The sequence below is a fragment of the Mustela putorius genome, unplaced genomic scaffold (genome assembly GCF_011764305.1).
Source record: "Mustela putorius furo isolate JIRA1106 unplaced genomic scaffold, ASM1176430v1.1 tig00003845_pilon_pilon_pilon, whole genome shotgun sequence".
Lineage (NCBI taxonomy): Eukaryota > Metazoa > Chordata > Mammalia > Carnivora > Mustelidae > Mustela > Mustela putorius.
The window spans coordinates 30,444,114-30,462,781 of NW_025421998.1; the positions used below are offsets into that span (position 1 = coordinate 30,444,114).

The following is an 18,668-nucleotide window of genomic DNA, read 5'->3' on the forward strand; positions in this document are numbered from 1 at the left end:
GAATACATGGGCTCTGAGACCCCAGAAAGCACGTTCATTGATGGCCAAGCATCTCTGGTGTATTTACATTTTCCACCAGCAGCCTCCTTAATTCATTCTCCCTCTGCTCATTTCAAAAAGAAAATCAAATTTAAAAATCTGTAATTTTCTTTCTAACTAGTGGGATTTTTTTCCCCTGTGCCTTGAGATTTAGTGAGGTAATTACACGTGGCTTAAAACACCTGTTTTCTCAAGAACCTATTCTGTATTAGACACAATCGCTGGGGTTTGGAAAGACAAGTACATCATCAGCTGGCTGGTCAGCACTGGGAGGAAGCAGGCAGCCTGGAATTCCTGCCAACAGCCTCTCTTGCTCCACAAAGGCCCAGGGTCACCACATCTTCCTGTGTTTCAAAAAATAAATCTACACTTTTTATCTCAATGTTTTAATAAAAGACACTACTTCAGATATTTTGAAAATACAACAGAGGTATTCAATACAATAAGACGTATTCTTCAGGCTGGACTTAGCCTATAGGTACAAGGTTATAATTCCTGTGTGAAAGATGGTAATGTTTGGCTTCTGCCTTCGAGGGGCTCATGACTTAATGATAATAAAATAGAAAAGTAGAAGAGAGATACAGAAAAAAAAAAATTATAATATGAGAGACAGGTGGTGAGCACCAAGGAAAAAGAATGTGATACACACGGATGACAAAGAGGAATGATGCTTTCAGCCTGGAGGCAGCAAAGGGCAGGAGATGCAGTATCTGTGCTGGCCTTCAGGAGCGTGGACAACTTGGCAGGCATTCCGGGGAAGAAAGGGCATAGGAAGCACGGGGAATGATTTGAGTGAACCTCTATAGGTGGAAAAGTACAGCGTACACATGGGCGAAGAGGAAGCGGGCAGTGAGGTTTCCTTGTGGATTCTGAAGGGACAGGGCAAGAAGGATGCAGTGGCGGAGGGTGGGGGCGATGGTGCAGGACCCAGGAATTCACAGCCATGCTTGATTTTGTGAGGTATGGTTCCAAGATACACTGTACATAAGATGGTAGGCTCCTTTAGTAAAGTGAACACATTAAAATAAAATTGGGCAGTCGGAAACTTTGGGAAAGGCTACACATCCTATCAATTTCTGGATGACTTTCCAAGCAGACTGATTCACAAATTAGATGCTCGAAGGGCTAAATGCTACCTTCAGAAATTAAACTCATTTAGCTGTGTTAATCCAGTTCATTTAATCGCAGAACTTTTTTTTCCTTTGGACATTTATATTTACCCTAAAAAGAACAAACAAAAAAAATTCAGTCAATTTTGCTAGATGCAGCAGGAAAGCAATTTAGCCCTTCATGCAGTGGCGTGCTAAGATATTGGTGGTTGTGGTGCTTTAAAGACATTTTAAGAGGAACCAGAAAGACAAAGGCAAGAGACCGGATACAGAAAATCAGCTAGGAGCCTAGGACAACAGTCCACAGGAATATTAATGGCCTCCTCAGATACAGCTCTCTGTATATAGCAGACATCACTGGAGGTGCTATTCATATTCTGCATATGGTCATGAGAACCAGAACTGGGATGAAAACAAGATCAATATCCAATTTCAGGGTAAAGATGGATCAGCCAGAACTCACCATCACATCACCCTCCCCATCCTCCTCTCAGTTTCTTCTTTTTCTCTCTCTCTTTTTTTCTGCTCTCTTCCTGCCTTTTCTTGCCCAGCTCTGTACACCTGCCTGGTAACTCCAATTTGAAAGAAAATAAACATTTGATATTCAAATGCTGCTGTTAGATTCTTTTTTTTTTAAGTATTTATTTATTTATTTGACAGAGAGAGAACACAAGCAGGGGGAGTCGGAAGGGAGAAGCAGTCTCCCCACTGAGCAGGGAGCCTGAAGCAGGACTTGATCCCAGGACACTGGGATTATGACCTGAGTTGAAGGCAGATGCTTAACCCACAGAGCCACCCAATTGCCCTAGATTTTTTTTTTGACTGAGATTCATTTCCCTCTCTTTCCTGCTTTCTGCCCTTTTCTTTAAGACTTATAGGTTAGAACTACCATGGAAAACAAATGGTTAGCTCTGTGACGGGGCCAGTGGAGGGGGGCAGAGTTCAGAGCATTAGGATGGGATTTTTTGCCAAATCCTCTTTCTCCTTTTCTTCTCCTGGGTTCTAAACACATAATGATGGACCACCAAGAGGAAATTAATTTCAGTTTTTGTTAATAACTAAGCCAGTACCCAATCTTCTCTCCCTACATCCTCCTTCATAGAAGACTTTTCTGATATTATGGCTAGAATACTGGGCAAAAGCCAGAGAGAAAAAGGCTCTGGTTTCCCCCAAGCCCTTTCGAAGGGGCTGGATCATTAGAGCAGATTCCAAGCTTACTAACCCAAATATCCATTTGTATGAGTAGCAAATGGCAAGTCTTTCTCCCCGCCTGTCCTGTCACAGGTGGCACAGAGAGCTGGGGGAAGGTCAGCACCACCAGGCAAGTGCCACCCCATCTGTGCACCCTGGAAACTGGCCATGTGCGGTGGACATGAACACGGAGGTGAGGTTGGCCCCTCCATCAGTAGGTTATTGGAGATAGAAGACCATCTGTCTGTCTCTTTCAGTTATGGTGATACTGTCATTGTTCTCCATGGAGGAGGAAAATATTATGGGAAAGGATGGAAATTAAGGAGGAGAAATTCCCTTTTCTTAGGGCTGGTGCTAAAAGATGAGCCAAGAACAAACGTGTTCCCCTTTCCCCAAATGGTATTATTCTAGGAGAGTTGAACAAACCTTCTGGCCAAATCTCCTTCTGGCCAAACATCTTTCTCCCCTGAGAGAGCAGATTCCACTGTCCGTGAACACTGTCCTTTGACAATCTCTTTCAATATGAATATCCCTGAAAGGCTTAACATCAAAAGAATTTAGAACTTCAATGGGAATTGGTTTTGCTTAGGTCTACATGGGAAACTTGGGTATTGGGAACAAGAAGGAATGCTGGAAAAAAAAGAGGAAGAGAAAAAAGCAATAGAAGATCCCCAAGGTTCTTTTGTCTACTTCATGTGGTACACCTGTTTGGACACTGATATAAAAATACCCTCATCATCTCCAGTGATTTCAAGGATGACTTTAAATAAAGTCCTGGGTGTGAACAGTGCCCTATCCCCTGGCTTTTCAATAAAAACACTGTATGGGAAACATGGGAACATAAGCAAGAAAAAAATATGTATATGACTTTGTAATAAATTAATTTGGTGATAGAATAATAATATTCCCTTGAGCATAACAATTATATAGTATATATAATATAGAATTAATATATTAATATATATTATAAGTATATATGTCAAACAATATATGAATATATATTATATACTAGTATATAATAATTTTATCTGATATATGTAATTGTTATGTTTAAAGGAATGTGTTTATCTACCTCCCAGTTTTTTCTACCTTATGAATAATTGGAGGAATGGCAATGAGATTTGTATGAGCTAATATTATTTCTAAGGTTGGTGGCTTTCTAGAAGTATTTTCTATGAAGGAACAAAATAGCCATATTTATGATACTCTTATCATCCTTATTTTTATGATAATTCAAAATAGAAATTATGGCACAAAGTGAAGAGAAGTTACTATTTTCAGATTTGGCACCTTAATTATTTCCAGTGGAATGGAAACCCTTTCAGGAAGATGTGAGTTTGGAATTTTTTGTGGCAATATAGGGATGTGCTTGATGACCTGACAAGGTCACTTGAAATCTTGTAGTTCAAAAATGCAGCCCCTCTCTGTGCGGACAGAAGACAGGCTATATATGCTAAAGCGGCTTGGGAAAAACATGACAGGCCAACAACAAACTTGCATGCTGGGAGAAGTCATTTATTTTCCCTTGTAGTATCTTCACATGATACCACACAGAGAGTCACATGCATGTCCATGCATGCATAAGACAGGAGAAGAGAAATTAATTTGCTTCCCCCATAGAAAATTTCAGTTACCTCGTGCTAAGCTGCTGAGCTTATCTTTGGAAAGTTCACCCTTGAAGAATATAATTTCTGCTTTTCATAGAAAGTAGTATGTTGTTTGCTTAAAAATGGAAAGTTGGATTTATTGAGCATGCTTACTGTGACTATGTTCTTCAGTATATTAGCTCTGCTCCCATTTTTCAAGTTGGCTTTTTTTTTTTTTTAATTGGCACTACTGAAATCCTCGAACTCCTCTGAATGAGATTTTCTCAGCCATTTTCACCTTCTGTCTCTATCACACTGCACTGAATTCTGCCACATCCGAATCTGTGGCATTGCAGGGGAGGAGTGATGCAGGGCAAACCAACAGAGAACACAAGCCTTCTCTTCGTAAAGCCATGGATGGATATGTACTTCCATCTGCTTTAGAGGAAAGCCTTTTTCCCTCCTGTTTTCTTCTTCTTTTTTTTTAAAATCTATGCTCTACTACTTGATGTGGTCACGTAGTTAAAAAACATGAGGGCAGATTAAATTTGTCATCAGAATTCACAATGTCTTTCCCCCAAATTGAAAACCTTTGGTGAGGGTTGCAAATCACCAGTGTTCTTGGGTGCTTTGGTTTGTGCAAGGGACATCCCATTAAATCGGAGAGAAGTCCCATCTTAGTTCTCCCCACTAACATCTATTCTATATGCTGTGAGTCGGCTCCAAAGAGCGTGGGCCACCTACCCCAGCTACGTGCAAGAGCTGCCATCTCTCCTAGGACAGGATTGATGGCCAGGACACATCCAGCTGAGGTGACTAGTTGTTCAAAAGGGGAGGAAAGGAAAACCAAGGAGATCCCTGTGAAATGGGGTCTCTGGAAGAGGTGGGGAGAACGCTCAGCACAGCTCTCATTGTGTGTGAAAAGGAGAGGACTTTGAAGGAGAATTGAAGGAAGCGTGTAAGCTGGAACTGTCTGCAGGGAGAAAAAAAACCCCAGGTAATAGGAAACTCCATATAACACCATAAAGAATCAATCTGGTGTGGGGGTTTTCAGTCCATAAAGAAGTGAGCCAGGGGCGCCTGGGTGGCTCAGTGGGTTAAGCCGCTGCCTTCGGCTCAGGTCATGATCTCAGGGTCCTGGGATCGAGCCTCGCATCGGGCTCTCTGCTCAGCGGGGAGCCTGCTTCCTCCTCTCTCTCTCTGCCTGCCTCTATGCCTACTTGTGATCTCTCTCTGTCAAATAAATAAATGAAATCTTTAAAAAAAAAAAAAAAAAAAGAAGTGAGCCATTATCAGATAATCTCTAGAAATCTCAACATGTATTACCCTTGATGAGTATTTCTCTGTCTTGGTAGTGGTGACATTAATGGCTGGATAACATTGGCCATGCCAGTGTGTTCTGTGCACCATAGACTAGGTAGCCCTACACTTACCCCCAAGGAGGTCTCTACCCCCTCTGGGACCAGCAGCACCACCAGCCCTGAGACCTCAACCAAAAATCTCTTCAGATGTTGTCAAATATTTTCTGGGGGCAAAATCACCCCTGACTGGGAAACTACAACCTAGACCCATGGTTTTTAACCAAGGTGGCAAAGTGATAGAGTAAATCATCAAAACAAAGGGGCAAAGGCCCATTTCCCTAAGATTAGTATTTCATTCAGAGATCGAAGTGTCTTTTAAGTTCCTAAGATCATGCTCTTTGGTCTAATAAATGTATTCATCAGTTTTGGAAACAATTAGTAAAGACCTACTATGTGCCCAGCATTGCCTCAGGTGACCAGGGAACAGAGACGAACAACACATTGTCAAGGGGCTTAGGATTGAGGAAAGAAATGGACATGAAACAGCTACTCCTCTAATTTGTTATACTCAATTCTCTTAAAGCTAAACGTACAGGACACTGTGTCAGCGCAGCAGGAGATCCTGATGACATGATGTCCAAGACGTCACTACACTTCCACCTGCACGGCTCAAAGTCAGTGATATCAGGGAAGTGAAGCCACCGGAGCTCAAATACGTAGCTCTTTCAGGACTTTATGCTTATTCATACATTTACACACTTTTACACACACACACTTCACTGCTATGTACATACCCATACAGATAAGCCCTGCACACACACACTTTGTTATCATATGCATACCCATTCATATAGGCACTTGTATACCATTTGTCACCACTGTATACACACACACATATGCACTTCATACCTCTCCCACATTCACTTCTGTGTACATGTACATACCTATATACACATGTACACACACCCATTACTACTGAGTACATATAGACACACTTGTACACATACATACACTTTAGTACTATTTTATATATTCATGCATATATGTACTCGTACACACACATTCACTACTGTGCACATATACATACATAATACACTTATGCCCCCCACATGCACACTTTACAGCTGTGTACATATCCATACATATATGCCCTTGTACACACACTTCATCACCACATACATAAACATGTATATACACTTGTACCCTCACACACACACTTTATTACTGTGTACATATATACATACACTGTCCTACTACATATGTATATATACTTAAATGGGCTTATATGCATATACTTCACCCCTGTATACATACACATATGTGTATACACTTGTGCCCACACACACACACCACCACTCTGTTCATGTATGTACATACACATACTTGTTCCCACAAATATATGACAAATGTCATGTGTATAGAACTAGTCATAGCAGCACATGGGAGATGCTCTCAGTGACTTGCCCACATCACCTTCACACTCTCTAACCTCATCTAAGACAATGGCTCCTATGTAGAAACATCTGCAATGCTGCCAGGAGCTTTCCTGGTCACAGGTCACCTGTAGCTAGAGCAGGTTGCCCCAGCAGCTAGGTTCCGTTGATAAATAACCATGAGAAATGCATCCACAATTTTCTTCCTAATCGGTAGGGAAATTAATTACTGATACCAAGGATTCTTTCTTAGTATTTTCTATTTCCTATCTCTCTGCTGCATGATGTTTGTAAATGATTGTTTGCTCTAAACAAAGGATTTTGGTTGCTTTACCTCTTGACCTCCAATAAGGTCTTTCAAGGGAGATGCCATTTTCTGTCCTTTCATTTATGTCTTTATTCCAATTCATCAGATTAGTCCACTGAAACCTCAGTGATTGCCTGGCTGGCAAATGTTGTAACTTGGAGCCGTGTTGCCGTTAGTAGCTTTTGCAATCTTCATTAGTATTTATGAATGTGAACTGAGGCCGTGGCAGTAATATTCCCATTACTGAAAGCCTGTTAAGAGCCACATTATTGTCTTACCTTAATTGGACTTCTGTCTGAGAGGCAAAAATAAAGAACTGATTTAATTGTCTCCTGCCATTGACCTACGATATTTTTAAGGCACGGGCTCCCCTCATCTCTACCAAATGGGCCTTAGGAGAGCTGGTCACGTTGGCACTAAACTTCTCAAATAAATCCATTAAAAACTGAGGTCAAAACTAATTGGATAATGAGCTGAACTGAGAAGTCATTCTCCTGACTTCGGGCCACATCAGCCTTCTTCTGAAAAGTTGGGACCTGATTTTGAGGAGGCAGACAGTGAAAGGACTTGAAATTGGGTTTTGGAGGTTACAGATCTTTCCACAAAAGAATTCTGCCATCCTTCCAGTTCCTTTTCCCTCCTCTCATTTGGGTTCTTTCACACTATTGCAACAACAAATGGATTTCTAATGATGTTTGCTCCCTTGGTGAAATTCAACTTTAGAAACAGGCAACTCCCCAGAGTCTCCTCACTCCAAAGACCCGAACAACTGATCTCCACGATTCTGGTTCACTGGACTTTATTTCCCAGGTGAGCCATTTGACTCAGAGGCAACTCTAAATGCGTCAAGAAGGCAATGAGATCAATACCCTAGAGCTTCCAGGCTCTCTGTCATTGGAGTGACTCCAGCAGCACCGGAGAAAGAGCCTGGTTTTCCTCCCTGCCCCCGCACTCCCCAGACTGGGCATGTTTGGAATAACCTCAGAAACGGGATTATTCTCTCTTGTGGAATATTTGACAGACACAGCTCATCTTTTTCTTCTAGGTTCTCCTTTCAGGCTTTGTCGCTGGAATATAGCCACGGCAACCTTTCGTTCCAAGCTAAAGCTTCCGCTGAGGGTTCAGAATTCGTGATGCATTTATGTGAAGTTTTTGCATGGATTTTCTGCATTCAAATGATTTAGACATTAGACCATACTTTGTGATATATTGGACAAATTTAGTACCAGGTACACCGGTATTAAAAAACAAAATTTCACCAGAAGTACTATTTGTTCACCACCCTCCTTATCAAGCTCTTGTTACAATATTTGCAAAATATCATTTCCGTAAGTTACTTTGCAAGCTGTTGTGCATGACCTTGCTCAATTATTCATCATGCTTTTTTAACTTTATAGTTTTATTTTTATCACAATACATGCACATAATTTTTACATGAATTCAACTAGCTTATGAGAAAGAACAACTGTCTCTTGCTTTTCTCTTTTTCTAGCCACATCCATTCTCCACAGATATTCACTTTGACTCTTTTGATAATGTCCTCACTCCATTTTCTCTCTCTTTCTGGAACTCTTGTTGATTAATGTTGAAATTCCACAGAGTAGTCACTAGTTTTCCTGTTTTTCCTGCTTTCCTTCTCAGCACTTTTGTTAAACCTTGAGTTTTTTCAAATGTACCTTTCCATCCTTGTATTGAATTTCTAGTTCTGCTGTTTCTTTTCCAGAAGCTCATGACTGTTCTCTGATTGTTCCTTTTTAAGAAGATGCTGCACTCTTTTCTTGTCTCTCAGGGCATGTTCGTGCTTTATTTTTTTTTAATTAAATTAATTGATTTATTTTCAGAAAAACAGTATTCATTATTTTTACACCACACCCAGTGCTCCATGCAATCCGTGCAATCTATAATACCCACCACCTGGTACCCCAACCTCCCACCCCCCCACCACTTCAAACCCCTCAGATTGTTTTTCAGAGTCCATAGTCTCTCATGATTCACCTCCCCTTCCAATTTACCCCAACTCCCTTCTCCTCTCCAACACCCCCTGTCATCCATGATATTTGTTATGCTCCACAATTAAGTGAAACCATATGATAATTGACTCTCTCTGCTTGACTTACTTCACTCAGCATAATCTCTTCCAGTCCCGTCCATATTGCTACAAAAGTTGGGTATTCATCCTTTCTGATGGAGGCATAATACTCCATAGTGTATATGGACCACATCTTCCTTATCCATTCATCTGTTGAAGGGCATCTTGGTTCTTTCCATAGTTTGGCGACAGTGGCCATTGCTGCTATAAATGTTGGGGTACAGATGGCCCTTCTTTTCACGACATCTGTATCTTTGGAGTAAATCGTCAGTAGTGCAGTTGCAGGGTCATAGGGAAGTTCTATTTTTAATTTCTTAAGGAATCTCCACATTGTTCTCCAAAGAGGCTGCACCAACTTCCATTCCCACCAACAGAAGAAGAGGGTTCCCCTTTCTCCACATCCTCTCCAACACATGTTGTTTCCTGTTTTGTTAATTTTGGCCATTCTAACTGGTATAAGGTGATATCTCAATGTGGTTTTAATTTGAATCTCCCTGAGGGCTAGTGATGATGAACATTTTTTCATGTGTCTGATAGCCATTTGTATGTCTTGATTGGAGAAGTGTCTGTTCATGTCCTCTGCCCATTTTTTGATAGGATTGTCTGTTTCGTGTGTGTTGAGTTTGAGGAGTTCATTATAGATCCTGGATATCAACCTTTTATCTGTACTGTCATTTGCAAATATCTTCTCCCATTCCGTGGGTTGCCTCTTTGTTTTTTAGGAAACAGTCAAAAAAACAGAGATGTTCGTGCTTTAAAGTGTTTACCTTGCTCCTTGTGCTGTCTCTGTGGACTTCACATTTCTTTGTTCTGCTTGTTTCAGTCGCTCTCAGGTTAGAAGTTCACTCAAATGTAAAACTGATAGGCAATTTCTGTTTTCCTTTTTTTATTATATTTTGAATAGGTAACATATTCATATGCCTCAAAATGCAAAAAGTCTATGAAAGAATTGAATAAAAGTTTCTTCCTATCTTTGTCATGCAACTGTTCTTTCTGATTCCGTGCCCATTGGTAACCACTTTCTTGAGCATCCTTCTGGAGTTCCTTTGCATATAATAAAGAAAGGAATAGATTCTTCTGTTTTTTCCATTTACATAAAGATTGCATATTAAACATTATAGTAAATGTACTGCTTTTGTTTACTTCTAATGGTGTCATTTTAATATTTGTTATATCTCCATAACATGTGACACCCAGAACGATCCCTCATTTCTTTCCATAACTATACAGTATTCAGTTTTCTCATTATTGATCATTTCCAATATTCTTCTATTATAAAGTTCTGAAATAAATAAAACATTGAAAACATCATTTGACACAAATGCAAATATGTATATAGGATACATTCCACAAATTGGAGTTGCTGGGTGAAATTCATGTGTATTTATAATTTTGAAAATCTATGTCAAGTTGCCCTCTGTTGGGGGCACACCAATTTACCTACCCACCAGCAGTGTGTAATGAGGCTTCTCTAGAGCCTCATTAGCAGAATAGGTGCACACATGTGACATAGTTTTAATGTGCATATTAGTTTTCTATTGCCTTTGGAACAAATTATCACAAATTTAGTCACTTAAAGCAACATAAACTTATTAGCTAACAGTTCTTGAGGTTAGATCCAAAATGGATATAAAGTAAATTGCACCTTCACATATTTTGTTAAATGTATCCTGAGGTTTTTTATTGTGTTTGATGTCATTTAAATGGAGTAGTTCTTTCCCTGATTGTAATTAATATATATAAATTATTTATATTTTCCATTATATCTTAGCAAATCTCCTAGTAATTCATTATATGGACAGGAGCAATTGATTGTAACTACATGCTCAGCCCCCAAATGTGCTAATCAGGAAAAATAAACACTAGCAACATTAGTCCCCTCGAGTGACAAGATTAATTAATATACCTATTGTGTCTGGAAGAGCATATTCTCACATTTTAATATTTTAAATATTTTCATTATGAAATGTTAAGCCATACAAAGAATATACTTAGTTCAGTTTATGAAGTACAACAATAAAATAATCATTCACAGGAAACACTTCATCTGAACAAGAAACAGAAGATAATGGGTAACCATCTCTGCGCTCTTCCGGGCCCATCCTTCTATATACATCCTTCTCACCCAATATGCATTATCCTGAATCTTGTCTTTATCATTTATTTGCTTTTTCTTAAAAGTTTATCACTTCTGTACGCAACCCCTGAGTTTTGTTCATCTCAGAAGTTTATAAAAGTAGAGTCATATTGTCTTCTCACACAATATTGTTTCTAAAATACATCCATCTTTGTTCCCATTGCCACCATTAGTTTTATTTCATAACAATATGATATTGTGAATAATACACAAAATATTTTTTTGGTGCCAATTTTTTGGAAACTGAAGTTGTTTCCACTTGTGTTTCCCTTATACACAGTACTCACACCGTTCATCTACATGTCTCTGGTACACATGTACAAGAATTTCTCTAGGGTACATGTATAAAAAACATGTATTTAAAAAACCAGATACACGAGTATTTAACTTTACTACCAAATTGTATGCTCCAAATTGCTGTGTATGGGTTCCTTTTGCTCTATATATTTTGATATGAAATGCGCCAATTTTTTATAAAATAAAAGTTTATATGATTTTGATGGAACATATCATATAGTAAATATTTGGGGGCCATGCAATCTCAAGTACAACTATTCATCTCTACTGGTGTAGTGGGAAAACAGCCATAGATAATATGGCTTAACAAATGAACATGATATGTTCTAATAAAACTTTATTTACAAAATAGGTAAGAGGCAGAATGTAGCCCATGGGCTATAGCTTGCCAACTCCTGCTCTATACATACTTCCGTATAGTTATTTCACTTTTAAAGAATTTTAATAGCAAATATATTAGCAAAAAAGAAATAGAGACAGATAAAATAAATATGATGAACTATTAACAATTAGTTAATTCTAGGTGATCCCAATACTATGGTGTCCCCTGTACTTTTCTTTTATCCTTTTGGTAGGTTTGAAATTTTTCAAAATAAAAAGGTAGAGAGGAGAAAAACTGATGAAAATCTAAATATATTCTGCCACTCAGCTTTAAAATCGTCTCATGAAAATAATGGCAACATTCTGCAAAAGCAAGAGCTAAAGTCTTTATCTATGATCTTTTAAATGTATTAATGGTCAACATCTTCCAACAAGAAAAAGATGTGGGAATTGAAATGTTATTAGCTTAGCCTCAGAAGTAGGAAGAACTATCAAAATTCTTATGTTAACATCAAACTCAGTTTCTTTATTTTATGCTTAACAAATCATTAAAAATTTTAAAGACTCCTTTCATATATCACAAATAAGTGAAACCTTGAGTATTTTAACATGTTTTACATCAAATGCAAGAACCTCAGATGTGTTATTTATTCTGTTAACTTCAACTAGCCAGTCTCCTCCAATATCCAGTTGATGACCTTAGATCATTTCCAGAAAAGATTTGTAAAAGGAATGTTTTCTATTTCTAGTGCTTATACTGTTAGCTCACAGGTCAACAGTCTTACCCATAACACTTTCCAGCTCAGAAAAGACAAAGCAAGCATTTTTTATCATCTATCAAATGCATTACTCTTAAGAAACTTTAAAATATTTGTTAAAATAACGAAGAACTTGGGGCTCCTGGATGGCTCAAGTCATTAAGCGGCTGCCTTCGGCTCAAGTCATGATCCCTTGATCCTGGGATCAAGCCCTGCATCAGAGGACCTACTCAGTGGGGAGTCTGCTTCTCCCTCTCTCTCTGCCTTCCTCTCTGCTTACTTGTGATCTCTGTCTGTCAAATAAATAAATAAAATCTTTAAAAAAAAAAAACGAAGAATTTTAATTAAGAATGCAAAACACATTCGTTTCACAAATCTTTTACAGAATAATCTGATATCAGTTGAACATTGGTGGAGATTGATTGCATAGCTGAGAGTAAACAAATTAATAACACATCTGAAGTTATTACACTTGATGTAAAATGTGTTAAAAGATTAAACATTTCATTGATTTGTAACATAAATGGAGTAACATATGAGAGGAGTCCCTAAAACTTTAGTGATAGACCAAACAAGATATGTTTTATGTAACGTAAGAATTCTGATACTGATTCCTACTCTTAAAATTATAGTAAGAAGTTGTTTCAACTCCTGTTTTCACTCATTCCAACAGATATTGGAGCATAGTCGAAATTTGTATCAATGGCAAAAAGATTATACCACTGTAGAAAGAGATGAAGAGAAAAAATAAATACCATAGACTTAATTATCATATAGTTACATATCTGGCAAGTGCTAAAAATAAGTAGAAAATTTTAATTTTATATTTTTATATTACTTTATTTGTAATTGTTATTTATGATTTGAAGATTAAAAAAACAGAGTCAAAAAGATTAATCTGGCTAACTGTTAAAGGACAGAGATGAGAATCACATACAAGTCATCTAAATCCCACACTGTGCCCTCATACCACATCCCTCTGTCTCACTATGAGCTCAAAGCCACTTCATAGCTAGAATATAGACACACATAGGCATATGTGATGGGGTTGTGTAATGTGACAGAAAGCTAGGTAAAGATTAGTTAGTAAAGTTGAAATGTAAAAAAAAGATCCAAAAACCAAAAAGAGAAAAAAAAGAAAACAGTTGAATTGCAACTAAGATAACAAAATCATTGAGAGAAAAAAAAATCATAAATGAGGAATAAATTTGGTGTGTTGGACTACACTTGCTAACAGATTTTATATGTGATCTGAAACATCATGGTAAACCACCCAATGCAGGCCACCAAGAGCATCTATGAGCCCTAAGCAGGAGAGGGCTACTTGGTAAATTGTCAAGTCTCCTTTCACCAAGTAAGTCAATGAGGGACCCTTCTCCTTCATAAAGTATCTCACCCAAGAAAGGTAAGATGTTTGCCCCCTGGCTGGAACAACATGAACCCCAGAGAAGGTGGAATGGAGTTCAGGAAGAAGGCAACAGACAGAAAACCCCTGCAGAGTAAGGACACAGTGTCTTCCATATTCCATTTTCTCATTGCATGGCAGGGTTCTAGCTGCACACATTAGCTAGGCTATATTTCTCAGCCCCTCTTGACATGAGTGTGGCCCTGGAAAACTCATTTCTACTGAATGAGATGTGAATGGAAACAGATGCACTTCCAGGTTTACCCTTTTAAGAAGGAGGGACATCTGCTTCACATTCCCTCCTTCCACTGGATGGATACCGATGATGAGGAGACCCTGCAAATTGGTACAGCCTCAAGACGAAAGGAATCTGGGCTCCCAAATCACCCTGTGGAGGAGAGACACCCACCAACCCAGATCTCATGAGGGAGAAGTAAATGTCTCTCTTTTTGAGCCATTGGACAATTTGGGGTCTACTTATTGACACAGGCAACCCTAGTCTAACTAGTAGAGTCTGCCTGTGCACCTGTAGATATCAGCAACATTCTTCTTCTACACCCACTGAAAGCATAAAGATGGACAATATGAAATAGTAAGCACACAGACCAAAGCAGGTAGCATAAAAACAGATGGTCAGGGTGCCCCAGACACTGGCAAGAGAAACATGATGAACAAACAGCTGGATGAGAGGAAACATAGATGCTCGGAGAGCTGCTCTTCTTGAATCCTTGCAGCAAGCTGTGAGACAGGGAGAGGGCTCTGGACACTGTATTGTCAGGAACAAACTTTAATGCACTGTCACCTAGCTTCTATATACTGTTGGTGCCTTTAAGGTATCCAGGCCAAGTATGTTTATGAGAATATAAACGTGCTATATAGAGCATGAATATACCCTAAAATATGAAAATATAAGGGTTAAAGGATTGTGGGTGGGTTACCATTTTTTCCCTTCTGAGTCACCTGAACTGTTTAAAAGCATACCATAGGCAGCCACTGTAGAAAACATTATGGAGATTCCTTTAAAAATTACAAAGAGAAATACTATATGATCCAGTAATTCCACTACTTGAATATTAACCCAAAGGAAAACAACACACTAATTCGAAAAAATAGTGTTTATTGCAGCTTTATTTACAGTAGCCAGGATATGGAAGCAACCCAAGTGTCCACTGACAGATGAATATAAGAAAGATGTGGGGTGTGGGGTTCATTGGTTTCACCATGTGTACCAAAATGAACTATTACTCAGCCATTAAAAAAAAGAAACTAGATTTTGCCATTTGTGACCACACGGATGACCTCAAAGTCATTATGCTAAGTGAAATAAGTCAGACAGAGAAAAGACAAATACCATATGATTTTACTTGTATGTGGAATCTAAAAAGCAAACCAAATTTTAAAAATGCAAAAACAAGACTCTTAAATACAGAGAACAAAATGGTGTTTGCAGAGGGGAGATGAGTGAGGGGTTGGGGATTAAAGGTACAGAATGGGATTAAGAAGTACCAATTTGCCCTGTAAAGTGACTAATTCATGGAGATGTAAATTATAGCATAGGGAATTCAGTCAATAATATCATAATACTGTTGTATGATGACAGATGGTGACTATACTTATTGTGGTGAGTACTGAGTAATGTATAGGACTGTTTCATCCTTTTGGTATAGACCTGAAATGAACATAACATTGTATGTCAATCATATTTGTTTTAAAACAGTTTAAAAAGGCAGCATACTGTACATTTGTAATGAAAAGCTTTTTCTTCATTTTGAGAGAGAAAAATTCTTCACATTAATTCTCTATTTTCACGAAAACATCTAACACTTTGTTGTCTATACACCATAAATAGGTAATAAGGATGAGACACAAAGTTGTGCCCGGTTCCTACAGTGAAATCTTTAAGGGAATGAATATTTACACACGGCAGAGACTCCAACTACGTGGTTGCCAGTTCCTCTGTTACATAATCAGCTCCTTTGAAGGCAGGCGCTGTATTGTGCTCAGGATTTTCCCGAGCACTTGGCACACAGGAGGCACTTGGAAATGTGAAGTGAATGAATTCGTAAATACACGAGTACTCTAGTAGCTTTTAATGTGTAAACTCCATGGTAGTCAATTATTTCAGCCTTGGAATCCCTGTTCGCTGTTTTTTCAGTTTTGCTAGAAGCCGGGCATCAAGTCATTGATCTCTCCCTCAATGTCTAAACAGTGTTTTGTTTTTCCCCCTTTCACTTTACATGTCACAGCTCCATTCAATCCAAATAAAGGTGCGGATAGCATTGTCAAGTTCGACACTTTTGGAGATGGAATGGGACGGTACAACGTGTTCAATTTCCAGCATGTGGGTGGCAAGTACTCCTACCTGAAGGTTGGTCACTGGGCAGAAACCTTATCCCTGGATGTTGATGCTATCCACTGGTCCCGGAGCTCAGTCCCCACTTCCCAGTGCAGTGACCCCTGTGCCCCCAATGAAATGAAGAACATGCAACCAGGGGATGTCTGCTGCTGGATCTGCATCCCTTGTGAGCCCTACGAATACTTGGCTGACGAGTTTACCTGCATCGACTGTGGCCTCGGGCAGTGGCCCACTGCAGACCTGTCTGGCTGCTATAATCTTCCCGAGGACTACATCAAGTGGGAAGACGCCTGGGCCATCGGTCCGGTGACCATCGCTTGCCTGGGTTTCATGTGTACCTGCATAGTCGTGACTGTTTTTATCAAGCACAACAATACGCCCTTGGTCAAAGCCTCAGGCCGGGAGCTCTGTTACATCCTGTTGTTTGGGGTCAGCCTGTCCTATTGCATGACCTTCTTCTTCATCGCGAAGCCATCCCCAGTCATCTGTGCGCTGCGCCGACTAGGGCTAGGAACATCCTTCGCTATCTGTTACTCAGCCCTGCTGACCAAGACAAACTGCATCGCCCGCATCTTTGATGGGGTAAAGAATGGCGCTCAGAGGCCGAAATTCATCAGCCCTAGTTCTCAGGTTTTCATCTGCCTGGGTCTGATACTGGTGCAAATTGTGGTGGTGTCTGTGTGGCTGATCCTGGAGGCTCCAGGCACCAGACGCTACACCCTCCCAGAGAAGCGGGAAACAGTCATCTTAAAATGCAATGTCAGAGATGCCAGCATGTTGATCTCGCTGACCTACGATGTCATCCTGGTGATCTTATGCACGGTGTACGCCTTCAAAACTCGGAAGTGCCCAGAAAATTTCAACGAAGCTAAGTTCATCGGTTTTACCATGTATACCACGTGCATCATTTGGCTGGCCTTCCTCCCTATATTTTATGTGACATCAAGTGATTACAGAGTAAGTCTTTGAATGGTTTCTTCTTTTCCTTCTTCCCTTATCCTGCCAATATTTTGCTATGTAGGATTTGAAATAGACCTATTTCATCTCATTTATTAGGTTGGTAACTGCAAATGCCAAGAGGAACCATCATATTATATATGGAAATCAATCCAATATATTTTAAAAGCACTTAATTAGTGAGTATAATACACAAAGCACCGTGCTAGTCACAGAAAGGAAAATAAATGTAAATGACATGGTCATTTAAGCAATTTGTAAACTTGTAGGAGAAAAATATAATACACGCGCCCACCTAAAACTTTTAATTACATTTAGAAAGTGATTCACCAGAGGGTAAGAATTAAACCACTAAGAACCTGGTGAGAATACTTCAAGTAATATGAAAGAGGACCTGGCTGCCACAAATTAATCCGTAAATTAAAAGAGACTTCCAACATTAAGCCAATATCAGATCTAAACACTGTGACTCAAGCTTCAAATAAGCATCATTACTTCTCTAAAAGAGATTAAAACATAATGTTAATTTGTTACACTTGTTATACAATTTTAGTTTCTGTAGGTGTTTGCTGCATATTCCTCAAACTAGTTAAAAATACTACTGCATAAGTTCAAGTAACCTAATGAAGTGATTATTCATAAAGTCTCTAGCAATGCATAGTTCAAATTTCTGGGCATCAATATAATTCTTCTCTTCTGAAAGAAACAGTTTGTCATTCTACCATAATTTCTTAAATTGTTGAAACCATCCATCAGTTACTTTTGCATATATTTCTGATTTTAGTATCTTCTGAGGAGTGAGTTTAAGAATTTTTTTCTCTTGGGGCAACTGGTTTTATTCTCTATATTTCTTAAGTTGTCATAAAGTTTTCCAGAGGCAAAACATTTCCTTGTTACCTCATAATTTTACAAAGTAGAGTGCTGCTGTAGGCTGTAACCGTCCCCAAATCTTCTGTTTACTAGCAATTCCTGTATTACCGAAATCTTGAATATTGCAGCTCAAAAAGAAGACAAAGCTATTTAAAATATGGCCTCAAGAGACTCGCAAAGCTCAATGTTGCTTGTCTTTTAAATGATTCGTAACCATGTGACTCAAACTACAGACTAAACTAAAGGAGAACAGGGAAAATAACTTAAGTTCAGGGTTGGGGTAATGGTCAGGCATGCTACGACCACCGTAAAAAAAAAAAAAAAAGTTGGAAAATGTGTCAGTGGAGAAAACATCAGAACTGAATCAGCAAAATCAAAGGTCATATCACATGAGCCACAAGGGGGTTAGAACTGAGAGAGTGGGGATTAAGATGGACAGCTAGAGCTAATGCATTTTACTGCTGCCCTCTCCATCCTCTGTCTACACGTTCGCAGCCACTCCTACAGATCTG

The 18,668-nt window shown here is 39.0% G+C and overlaps 1 protein-coding gene across 1 annotated transcript in view; it reads left to right on the top strand.

The window, feature by feature from the left end:
• The window catches only part of GRM3 (glutamate metabotropic receptor 3), a 224,336-nt gene that overhangs the window by 181,448 nt on the left and 24,220 nt on the right, over positions 1-18,668 (top strand). The window contains exon 5 of the mRNA XM_004739635.3: positions 16,220-17,286. Within this exon, the coding sequence (XP_004739692.1) occupies positions 16,220-17,286 (1,067 nt within the window). The remainder of the gene's footprint in view (positions 1-16,219; positions 17,287-18,668) is intronic.